General features: G+C 60.2%; 1 protein-coding gene across 1 annotated transcript in view; it reads right to left on the bottom strand.

The window, feature by feature from the left end:
• Positions 1–4778: 4778 nt before the first annotated feature.
• Positions 4779–12149, bottom strand: part of LOC119094457 (fasciculation and elongation protein zeta-2-like) — an 8695-nt gene continuing 1324 nt past the window's right edge. The window contains exons 2-8 of the mRNA XM_037217514.1: positions 11586–11747; positions 10483–10573; positions 9662–9795; positions 8776–8877; positions 8309–8384; positions 6800–6865; positions 4779–5533 (exon numbers count right to left, since the gene is read on the bottom strand). Of these exons, the coding sequence (XP_037073409.1) occupies positions 5517–5533; positions 6800–6865; positions 8309–8384; positions 8776–8877; positions 9662–9795; positions 10483–10573; positions 11586–11747 (648 nt within the window). The 3' untranslated portion in view covers positions 4779–5516. The remainder of the gene's footprint in view (positions 5534–6799; positions 6866–8308; positions 8385–8775; positions 8878–9661; positions 9796–10482; positions 10574–11585; positions 11748–12149) is intronic.

Below are 12149 nucleotides of genomic sequence, written 5' to 3'. Positions count from 1 at the left end.
TTGCCTGTGGACGGCAGTGTTGTACTGGGCCGAAACACGGTGTAAAAACAACAGCTCCGAAAAGCGTTGACTCAAGCGAAAGATCGACCTGTTTCATTCATACGCCACAGAGACTTGCTGAAACTCGAGGACATAGGCACCCACACTTGCGTGAATACGTGTATTTACAACGGGTTAAGATGAAACAAACACAATTAACTGACAATTTCCGACATATTTCACGAGAAACATACGATGACGTACCGACAACATAGCAACCACAGACTGGTGAAAACACCCACGGCTTCGCATGTGAGATCACCCTTGACATTGTCTGCAGCGTGTTGTACCCACGGGTTGAGCATTTTCGCGCACGGCTGGCGGGCGTAAGCAGACGCCGAGTGCACCCAACCCAGCTAGGGCGGTACAAGCGCAGCGTTTTTGTTGATTCTCATGTCCTGCTGATGACGGGGGTGCGCCATGTCCCTGCTAATGACGGGGATGCGCCATATCCCCTGATGGTGTAAAGCGCCTCGTCCTGCTGATTGCACGTGGTTGCGCCATGTCCTGCTGATGACGGGAATACGCCATGTTCTGCTGATGGCGTGAATGCGCCATGTTCTGCTGATGACTGGGATGCGCGCCATATCTGCTATGACGGGAATGCGCCATGTCCTGCTGATGACGGGAATGCGCCATGTTCTGCTGATGACGGGAATGCGCCATGTTCTGCTGATGGCGTGAATGCGCCATATCCTGCTGATGACGGGGATGCGCCGTGTCCTGCTGATGACGGGGTGCGCCGTCGGCTTCGGCGTCCACGGATTTACCAGGTTCGAGGTATGCATCTGATACGGCGCTGAAGTTGCCTCACTTAAAATAAATGTTCGGCCCATCGCCATGGCATCAGATTAAGAGAAAAGCCAGTGGCACTGGTGGCCGGCGTGCCGTCAGGGAAACTGAAAATAAACCTTAACGCGCTAATAAAAGGCAGACACTGCTACACGCTGCAACGAACAGCGGTTAGATAGGCCACATTACGAGTAAGGCGCGCCACGCGGCTCCTGGACAGGTCACGACCTTTGCTTACGGCCCGCTTGCTTAGAGAACCGTCGCACGCAGGTCTCTCACTAGCCATAAGTGTGGGCCCACTAAGTCAACAGTCCGGCATGCACGCGCGGGCAGAATGTACGCGCTGGAGGATCACCCGAATAAGCGCCTCAAACAAAGACAGGTCACCTTGAAAACGCCACAAGGCCGCAGACCGGCACATTGCCATCGTCCGCCCACACTCCGCCTACAGTTATCTCACACTGCAAACAATCACAAATATCTCACCAGTACCGTCATAGCTGCTCGGAAAGCCCACCGGGTGGCACGATCGCTGCACGCCTTCACCTCGTGCGCTGGGTTAGGAGCGACCAACACAGATGACCACGACCGACAGCACATCCTCACCTGCTGGTCGACAGCCCCCGCGCGCAGCCGCGGACTGCCGTCCGGACAGGGGCCCGACGGACGAGCAGCACCCGAGCCATCAGTGCCATACGGACCGCGGTGTCGCGAGCGTCCGGCCGGTCCGTCTCCGCCCGCTCACCCAGCGCGTACACTGCAGCACCAGGTCAACACGGTGTGAAGCTGGCACGATCTTGGTTTTCGACGCATCACATGTCCCTGTTTCGTACCAGCTTTCCCGTTCATGATTACAGGCAGCCCTGTTGGCCGCGATTCTCTGCAGTCCCCTCGTCCACGGATCTAGATGGCTCCATCGTTCATGGATTTAGACAGCTCCATCGTTCACGGACCTAGATAGCTTCCTCGTACATTTCAGACAGCCTGTCCGCCTTAGATCCCCAATAGCCTTTCGCTCATGACCCTTAGCAGCTCCCTAGACTCTCAATTCTCAGCAAGGCTCGACATCAAACAACGTTTCTAACTTTCCAGGTTAAGCCCACATATAGACTCAAACGACACATTTTGGCGACTCCAAAAATAGCAAACAGCGGAGTTTGTAAAAATCTGATCGCTCACTCACCACAAAGGACAATGACGACGACAACCACCGCCACGGTCACGTAACTACCAACCGCCAAACACGTAACCGGGCTAGATATCTTGCGGGCAGGGCGCGGCGGGTCTGTCTGTGCCGACTCCATCGCGAGCCTCCTGAGCGGCGCTGACCCGGTCACCAGCGGCCTGTGCGTGCGCCGACTGGGAGCCGTCGCCGGCGCAGCACGCGACCGTCCCAGCTCCGCTTCCTGTCTGCGGTCGGAAGGACCGCCGCGATACACGCTGCACGAGCGCCGCCGCCGGCTGATGACACCGGGACGCTTCTGTGGCTTCCGTACTACCGGGACGCTACCGTGCTACTGGGACGTGCTACTGGGACGCCACCGTGCTACCGGGACGTCCCGCCCGGGGCCGCGTTCCCCATTGCCAACAGCTGTCTACAAGTTGCAGCCTATGACGTTAAAGGTAAGTGCGTCACAACAGCTCCCGTGGCTTGGAGAATAATTGCTTACGTATGACGTGGTTGCTCGCGTCGTCATAGGTAGTAACTCAAGTAGGTACTTTGCCAATAAGGAACGTGGCCCGGGTGTCTGCTCCGTCTCGCCTGGGTGTCCGCTCCGCCTCGCCCGGGTGTCTGCTCTGTCGGACGAGCCGGGGGGCGGGGAAGCACGTGCGTGGCCATCGCATCCGACGGAGGGCCCGGGTACCAGTCCGGCCTCGAGCGGGGTGGTTTCGCTTTGCGGGACGGCGCTCAGGCACAGTACCGCGAGGCTGCGAAGGACGCACGGTGGGGCTTCCTGTGGTTTGTCATGGGACTTCTGGACGTCGAGCGCGCCACCTTCCGCTGGTCTTTCCAGTTCACGAGATAAGACGGTTAGGACGAACAGTACAACAAAGCATGTGATGCGTACTCGTACGCTAACACCACACTTATATTCATGGAGACGGAGCGTCATTTACAGACGTTTGGTCTGGATCATGGACTCGATACAAAGGAGCACCCCCACAGGCCCCGTACGTCGGTGGCCGTGAGAAACTGATACTGCACTACGGGGTGAGGGGGGGGGGGGAGGGGACTTTGGCTTCCCAGCATGTGGAGAAAACCGATCGGTAAGACCGTGGCGGTGAATGCAAACAAGCAAACCGGAATCCCTGCATGCCTCCCCAACTGCGGGGCAAGCCACCTCGACTCCGAACAAACCAGTAGTGCAGTTATAATCCCTTACTTCCGTAGCCAGCGCGATGAGTAGCTCCGAAGCGCATCAACTACGGAAAAAGTGGCACCTAGATAAGACAGCAGCATTAGCTTTATTCCTCGGAAAAAACCAGGAGAATGCAGACATAGTTTGATATTTCGGCAACATGTCCTTATCGAAACAACAGCAGAAGTCCTTCTTCACTTCACTTCACTTCTACTATTGTTTCGATAAAGGCATATTGTCGAAATATCCACCTAACCACATCTGCATTCTCCTGGTTTTTCCGAGGAATAAGGCTAATACCACTGTCTTATCTATGTGAATAATGTTCCTCACTAATGCACTGAACAACTACATAAAAAGTAACACTCATTCATGTGTGTCAGGGTTGACGGCCAGCCCGTACACCCGGAATGAATCCCTTCCGGCGTCTCGGCCAGCACCAGCGCTGCAGACAGCTGGCGCGTCCCGCCAGACGGACGGATTTCCCCGAGAGGAGCCTAAACCGCAGGCCGGGCGCGGGCGGAAGAGTCGCCGCCGACCCCGGCGCTCCAGCACGCCCTGCCCGGGCTCTGTCCTCCCTCAGCTACCGCGGTGCCTCTCTAGCGCGAGGGCGGTGCAGGAGGCTCGCGGGTGCGCCGGTCGCCGTCGCCGCACCGCTCCGATGCCTCGCCAGCGTCGATGTCCTCGTCAGCCGGCGAGCGCCGTCTCCTCGTTACACACACCACACACACACCACACCACCACACACACACACACACACACACACACACACGCACGCACGCACGCACGCACACACACACCACCACACACACAACCACGCACGCACGCACACACAGCACCACGACACACACACCACACCACAACACGCACACACACACCACAACACACACACACACACCACACACACACACACACACAACACACACACACACACACACACACACACACACACACGTGACACATACATGCCGACTGAGCCACCCCCGAGGCCCTGCGCCCGGCGGCTGCACCACCAAATTCCCCGTCAGCGCGGGACGGAGGGACGACGGCGCCGCCCCTCCGGCCGGCGGTAGAGAGCCAGGCCTGCGGACTCCTCCGGCTGGCTGGGGCAGCGCGCCTCGCTCCCCTCACGGTGGCCGGGCGCCCACACCACCACACGCGTCTCTGAAGCGGGGAGTGTATTTGCCAGCGGTGGTCGTGTTACAGGCGACAGCACGGGCGAGTACCGACTGCCCTGTGTGACGCAGCACACGGACAGCGGCGAACCCGGCGGCGCGCGAGACGCCGTCGACACCGAGCCGTCCGATTGACGGCAAACATCGCGGCTGCGGCGGCCTCCGCGGGCGCCTGGCCGGCCCGAGCCCGCCTGGGCCTCCCCACGCCGTCCGGCTGCAGAGCGACAGCCGCCGCGTGACACCTGTCGTGCGCCGAGGGCGGCCGGGCCGACCTGACCCGCTCGCGACCCGCGGCGGACGCCCCGAGAGGTCGCGACGCGCGTTCCCGCGGCGCGCACCTAAGTGGGGACCCGCGCCCAGCGACCGCCGGGCGCGCTCGGGCCCGGGCGGCGACGCGGAGCGGTTTGTGCGGCTATAGCCTACCGAAATCTCCCGACGCCCGCAGCGGTACACTTCCTCGAGCTGCGGCGACGGACGGCCGCGCCACGCCGCCCACACAAGCGAGTATGCCGGGCGCTCTTCCCGGTGAATCTCTTTGGTATCACACCCGGCGCCGACACACAGCAGACGAATGATCACAGAAACCGAATCGCAGAACCGGTCGTCGTTATCTTATCCGAAACGGACCGTTAAATCTACCGCTAACACGAACCGAACAGCAACGCACTCGCATCACAGGCGATCGGGCAGCGGTTTACAAAGCTCTAAGGTCCTATACGTAAATTGTTCTATCCACCTACAAATAAATAAGCTACAAGTAGAATATCGTGAGATTTCACAGCTCCCGATAGAGAGACAGCATTCAGCCATTTCGCGCATGCAAGAGACAAATGCCTGGGTTTGTGACGTGGCTAAAGCCAGAGCCGTGAGGCGCCGTCCGCCGACGCATACGCTACCATCCAGTGGCGCCGCCACGTGGTCAGATCGGCAACTACTACCACCCGTCAGCGAGTCGGCGCGACGCAAGCTGACTATTGCACAGGCCCAAGCAAGCGCTGTCCGCGCGGCATCCCTCTTCGCCCTCCCGCCGGCGACGTCAGCGCCGGTGCGGCGTGACGTCACACAAGCACACACACGCACAAAAATAGATGGCGCGTCGATCGGGCCGGGTCTCAGTGCGCCGATTCCGCCGCGGGCCGTGGCGTCCGCTCTATGTGGGACAGAGCACTGCCGGCGGACACAGGAGGAGCTCAGCGGGGAGGCCGCAGCGCGCGCGCGCGTCAGCACGGCGTCCGCGCGGCCTGACACAGCGGCAGGGCCTCGGCCCTGACCCAGCGAGGCAGCGAAGGGGAGGCGGAGGCGGCGGCGGCGGCGGAGGAGAGTGGGACCTGGCGTGACCGGCGGCGCATCTCCATCAGCCAGCGCTGGCGCGTGACACAGGCCGGCCGGCGGACATGCGATCACGAGAGCGTCGGGATCACCCAGGACGTCGGAGAGAGCGGTGGAGATGGACCAGGATGAGTGAGGCTACATCGCATGACGAGACAAAGCCAATCATGCGTGACGAATTCTGCGGTGACACGAGCAGAAGAAACACAGTCTCGAAATGTGTTTGAACAATACTTCATACAAGCACATCTATCATCTTGTTTAATATCGCAAGCCGTTACCAGCACGACTAACCAGAAGATATGTCCAAACAAAACAGCTCACAAGCACGCAAGAACGACGCTTTATAGCCTTCCTCCACAAAGCCGCAGCTAAGCACAGTTTCTCACGATACCCGGGAGCTTCAGCAGCCTCCACCCGCGAGGGTGGTGGGACTCGTCTGACTGCGAGGGAGGCCGGGGAACGGGGGACGGGGGAGGGGGAGACACACCGCTGATGCAGGTGCGTGGAGCCCGCCGGACCGGAGGAAGAGCGTCCAGACGACCGACAGGAGGGCCAGCCAACGGCGGAGGGCGGACGACGGGTGGGTACGGACCAGTCTGTTCACGGTAGACCACGGCGACTGGCGGAAGGATACGGACCGGTGGGAACTGATGCTGATCAGTTCGGAGCAGACCCGGGCAGGTGACAGGAGGCCGGCGGACAGGAGGCATCAGCCAGGACAGCAGGACCCGGTCCGTTCGGAGCAGACCCGGGCGGCCAACAGGAGGCCGCTAAACAGGAGGCATCAGCCAGGACAGCAAGACCCGGTCCCTTCGGATAAGAACCGCTGGGCTGACAGGATGCATCAGTCAGGACAGCAGGACCCGGTCCGTCCGGAGCAGGACCTCGTGGCTGACAGGAAGCCGGCGGACAGGAGCGAGCGTCAGGACAGCGGACGCCGGCGCGCTCAGACCACACCCTGGCAGCCGGCGCGGGACGGCGGGACGGCGGCCGGGACCGGGTCCTCGCTGGGCGCCGGCGCCGGCGCGGGCACCGGCGCGGGCGCCGGCGCGCCGACGGCCGCGCGCAGCCGGCGCACGAGCGCCGCCACCAGGCACCTACCCTTGAGGATGTAGTCGGTCAGCAGGGTGGGCACTGTCGGACTGTCGTCGTCGATGGCCCGCAGGACTGCAACAGCGCCGCACGCGGTGACGGGCGGCCCGGCGCGGGGGGCCGACACACACGCGGCACGGGACGCGCTGAAGACACACCGCGGACCGGACGTCCCGGGGGAGGTGTGCGCTACGGCAGCAGGGTGGGCATCGAAGTAGCCGCGGCCTCTAGCGGGACTATCGGAGGTGAGCCGCCGATCCGAGGTGTCGTCAGCCACCGCCTTGAGGACGGAGACGCATGACCGACTGACGGAGACGGAGACCATGACCGACTGACGGAGACGGAGACCATGACCGACTGTTTGCCCACCGTTTCTGTCCCTCGGAGTGCCATCGGCCCCGGCCGCGGTCATGTACCAGCCTCTACGCCAGGCACACAACAAAATAGGCGAAGGGGCAACGCATTAACCAAACATCTCATGGTGTGGTGGCTCATATCTTACAACTTCTTCGGGATGATTGCTAAAAACAGTCAGGCATATGATGAAAACCTTGGCAAGTTGTCCCACATCGCACACGAATGGCAGAAACATGTTGCAGACACCTCGGGGTCGACGTGATACAAAAGATCGTCGGAGACTTTTTGTCGGACATCACGAACGGGCCCGTGGAACCGACCCAAGCGCCATAATACGAAGCAGACCGGCTGACAAGAAAATTGATATCGCTGATGTGCGTGGGACATGGAAGTAGCTGTGCATGGGGGCTTTTCAAAACGGAAATATGTGAAGTGTGCCGATGAAATATATGAATTAAAAGACTAGACATGTGAGCAAATACATCTTCAATCCACTAAAAACAGAGACGATGATTCTATCCCTCACTGAGCTATCCTGTACATTTAGAGAAATACAAACAGATCCGCGGACTCAAAAAGCAAAACTCTTGGCTTGGAGATCGCCCACGATGTCAACAAGGCCGCATGGAGCACTGCCAGCGGACGTCCACTCCACCTGCGGTGGCTGTAATGCCCAAGCATTGAAACATTGAGCCTTAAAGTGGTGAAATTCGGGACATTTACTCGAACGACTAAGAAAACTGAACCAACAATGCCGGACAATTCAAGGAGTCCTAAACAACGACGTAGGTAAAAAAGGATCTAATCCAGCACAGGATTGGCTCCGACCCCAGATACCTAACACCAGGCGGCCTCCACATAATGTCCTCCAACCTTTCAAAAAGGGGAAAAAAGGAAAAAGGACTTTGGCGCTGCCAGTGCTGCGTCCCCCGACACTGTCTCCCGAGACACCAGCCCGGGCCAGGCTTGCTATCCCATCACAATTACTCTTGCTCGTCAGTCAGGCGACTTGTTTTGTCCCTGGCCGCCACACGCCTCGCCAGAGCCGATGCCGGCGCGGTCAGTGTTCACAGGTGTCTGCCCAACTGATGCAACGCAGCACAGGTGCCAGGCCAACCCACGCGGACGAGTTAGCGGGTCAGGTGGTGCCGCCAGGCTTACTTTTGATGAGTATCTGAAGCGTGGCGTTGTCGGGGCATCGGGTACCCACGCTGTACGGTATGACCGTAGTCAGGTACTGAAACATACATCAGCAGGGTCAAATAACGCCCCATTTTTAACAAACCTCCGATTCTCGAAAAGGCATGACGCATAACACGCCTCTGGAGAACGACACTCACGTCTCGCAAAAGGCAAAGTAGAAAAAATTTAAAAAATGCAAAACACAAAAACACATAGACAAGGGGAGTGAGACAGACGGCACCTCATTAAAGGCGCATCGCAAATCTCACTACTGTTGGAGATTGTGGTCTTATTCAAATGCCGACGTAAAGACCAAACACCAGCAGACACTAAATCAACTGCGTGAGATGTCCGCTGATGTCTCCAAAATGTCCAACACTGGCTGGAGACACCCGACTCTGCGCAAAACGTCCAGCGGCAGTCCTCTATGTCAAACTGTCACGTACTTTAGCATCCAGAGTAACCCCATTCTTGTTTTTCTTCTTTTTCTCCACGTTGTACTGTCTCCGCTTGTTCTGAATTGTCAGGAGGAGAGATATGAACTGATTCTGAAACGACCAACAGAACATTACAATCCGGTTTACGTGCCCAATGCGTCTCGAGCAGCCAGCAGATACAGTGAGGCAGGTACCTGACAATCTCTCAAACACTTAACTCAGCTTCTCATGGCAACAGCCGTCATCGGCTGGGCTATACCACGACAAGTCCAACCCGGCCACTGCCCACAAGGAAAACTGACGACCTCTGCTCACCAGGCACGATCCCCGCTAAGCAGGCATGATCTCAGCTCACCAGGCATGATCCTCGCTCACCAGGCATGATCGCCGCTCACCAGGCCCAATCCCCGCTCACCAGGCATGATCACCGCTCACCAGGCACGATCTCCGCTCACCAGGCCCAATCCCCGCTCACCAGGCATGGTCGCCGCTCATCAGGCACGATCCTCGCTCACCAGGCATGATCCCCGCTCACCAGGCACGATCGTCACTCACCAGGCACGATCGCCGCTCACCAGGCACGATCTCCGTCCACCAGGTACGATCCCCGCTAAGCAGGCATGATCTCAGCTCACCAGGCATGATCGCCGCTCACCAGGCACGATCTCCGTCCACCAGGTACGATCCCCGCTAAGCAGGCGTGATCTCAGCTCACCAGGCACGATCCCCGCTCACCAGGCACGACCGCCGCTGATCAGGCACGACCCCCGCCCACCAGGCACGATCGCCGCTCACCAGGCATGATCCCCGCTCACCAGACACGATCGCCGCTCACCAGGCATGATCCCCGCTCACCAGGCACGATCCCCGCCCACCAAGCAAGGTCCACGCTCACCTTGAGCTCCTTCTCGTACTCGAGCTCGTCACGGAAGGCCAGCTCGTTGATGAGCACCTCCGAGTAATCCTTGATCATGAGCTCCAGGTCGAGGTACATCTCGTTCAGTTCGGCCGACGTCATGGCCTCCAGCTCTGGCGGCGGGCGGACTCGCTGTCAGCTGACCGGCCTGGCACCGCCACGGACGATGGTGGAGGGTGACGAGGGAAGGGGTGGGAAGGGCGGGTGCGAAGGCAAGGAGAATGAGGCGAATGGAGAGAGGGCGGGGACGAAACTAGGGCAAGGACGGCGGGGAGAAAGAGGCGGCAAGAGGGTAAGGGAGACGCCAGAGAGACATGACGCAAATTAAGACAAACGGTGAGGGAACGCAAGCGAGTCGGTGTGTAGGTGCCAGAAGGGCCACGGGTCAGTCATACGAGGGGAAACGTGAAGCACGCCAAAAGACGGGAGTGACCTAACTCTTGACACGACAATTGGCCTCTACACATTACCTTCGGTAAATGTTAGGCCCTCAAGAAACGTGACCCCCTCCCCCCACCCCTTCCCCACGTCCCTGCCTCCTTGATCCTACAGAGTCCACCACGAAACTCCGCCGCAGAACCCGGGCCTGAATCGGTCCGAGCAACCTTATCACCCACGTGTGGGCCCATTATGCTATCAGATTTGCCATGAGCAAATTTGTCCGGCAGGCGCTATTGGCGGGCGGCGCACCCAAAGTGGCAAAGTGGTGCACACAAAAAGAAGCGGTCGCGGCAATATCAAAGCGCCATAAACGTCGCGCTATCGCCCAGCGGCGCCGGAGGTGCCCGGCAACGACTGACTTTCTCTGGAGGCCAGCGGTGGCCGCTCTCGTGCCTCGCCGATCGCCGAGTCCGGTGACTCGAGCTCGGGCGAGTCGTCCGACTCGCCCTCCTGTCGGCACGGCAGGTCGGGGTCAGCCAAGCGTCCGCCACTGAAGCAGTTCTCCTAACCTCAGAGTCAAAACAATTCGTGAAGCCCTTTGCAGTGCCATCCCCGGCCAGCACATTGTCACCCGCCGGACATACCGCGGTCAAAGCGTCATCCGTTAAAAATCGTACACGGTGAACAAAGGCCAAAGTGATGAAAACAGACACACACAACAACCACAACCTTAATCGCCGTCCAGAGCGGTGTTCACCGACACAAAGCGCGCTATGCATGTAGCAACACAAGACATCATCCGGCTTATTTCCCCAAGGGCATGGACGACAGCCCGGGTGACCGCGGCGTCCCTCTGCTGCGGGACACCAGCGGATCAGAGGACCGCCGGACCGGCGGACCAGCGGACCAGAGGTCCAGCAGGCCTGTCGACCAGCGGACCGGCGGACCAGCGGACCGGTGGAATAGTGGAACAGTGAACCAGTGGATCAGAAGACCACTGGATCGGCGGACCAGTGGGCCAGCGGACCAGCGGACCAGCAGACCAGCGAACCAGAGGACCAGGGGACCAATCTATCAGCGGACCAGTGGCCCAGCGGACCAGCGGAACAGCGGAACAGCGGACCAGCGGACCAGCGAACCAGAGGACTGGTGAACCCATGGGCCAATAGATCAGCGGACCAGCGGACCCGCCGTGCCGGCTCAACACCTGGCTCAGTTGGCAGCCGCGGTCAAGCAGCCGCTGCTTCGACAGGTTCATCGACCCGTCACGGCTGAGGGTGCAGACCGCAGTCCCGCCCCACCAGCACGCCGAGAGACGGCACTCACCGTACTTCCCCCTCCCCCTCCCCCTCGCTGTGTCATCGCCGATGGGCCAGCTTCCCTCGCCTTCACTGCAATGTCCCCCCCGTCTGCACAACACACCTCCCCTCCAATTCCGCACACCATGCCTCCTTCCGTGCTGGTCTGTCTCAGCCCTCCCCTTCCCTTTGCACGCCCGCCGGGCGGACAGCGGGTGACGCACCTCCATGATGTCGTCGATCTCCTTGATGACCTCGTCGGCCGTCTTGAGGCGGTCCTCTTGTTCGGCCGGTACACCCGCCAGGATCAGGGAGTGGATGTCCAGGTCGTTGGCCACGGCCTCGTCCTCGTCCGAGAGCCCGTCCTCGGGAGCCGCCGCCGCCGGCTGCCGGCGACAGAGGGACGTGACAGGCGGGGGTGTGACGTCCCGGTGTGACAGGCGAGCGTGACAGGCCGGGATGTGACGGGCAGTGGTGACGGGTGGGCGTGACAGGCGGGCGTGACAGGCAGGGATGTGACGGGCAGTGGTGACGGGTGGGCGCGACAGGCGGCCGTGACAGGCGGGGATGTGACGGGCAGTAGTGACGGGTGGGCGTGACAGGCGGCCGTGACTGGCGGGTGTGACAGGCAGGCATGAAATGCTGGTGTGACAGGCAGGCGTGACGGACGGACGTGACAGGCGGGGATGACAGATTATGTGACATGCCAGTGCAACAGGCAGGCATGACGGGCGGGCGCAACCGGCGGGCGTAACAGGTGGGTATGACAGGTGGCAGTCAGGGGCCTG

Source organism: Pollicipes pollicipes, unplaced genomic scaffold (genome assembly GCF_011947565.3).
Source record: "Pollicipes pollicipes isolate AB1234 unplaced genomic scaffold, Ppol_2.1 Scaffold_4002;HRSCAF=4701_pilon_pilon_pilon, whole genome shotgun sequence".
NCBI lineage: Eukaryota > Metazoa > Arthropoda > Thecostraca > Pollicipedomorpha > Pollicipedidae > Pollicipes > Pollicipes pollicipes.
The sequence above is the reverse complement of the archived record's forward strand: the minus strand, read 5'-3'. Positions and strand labels throughout refer to the sequence as shown.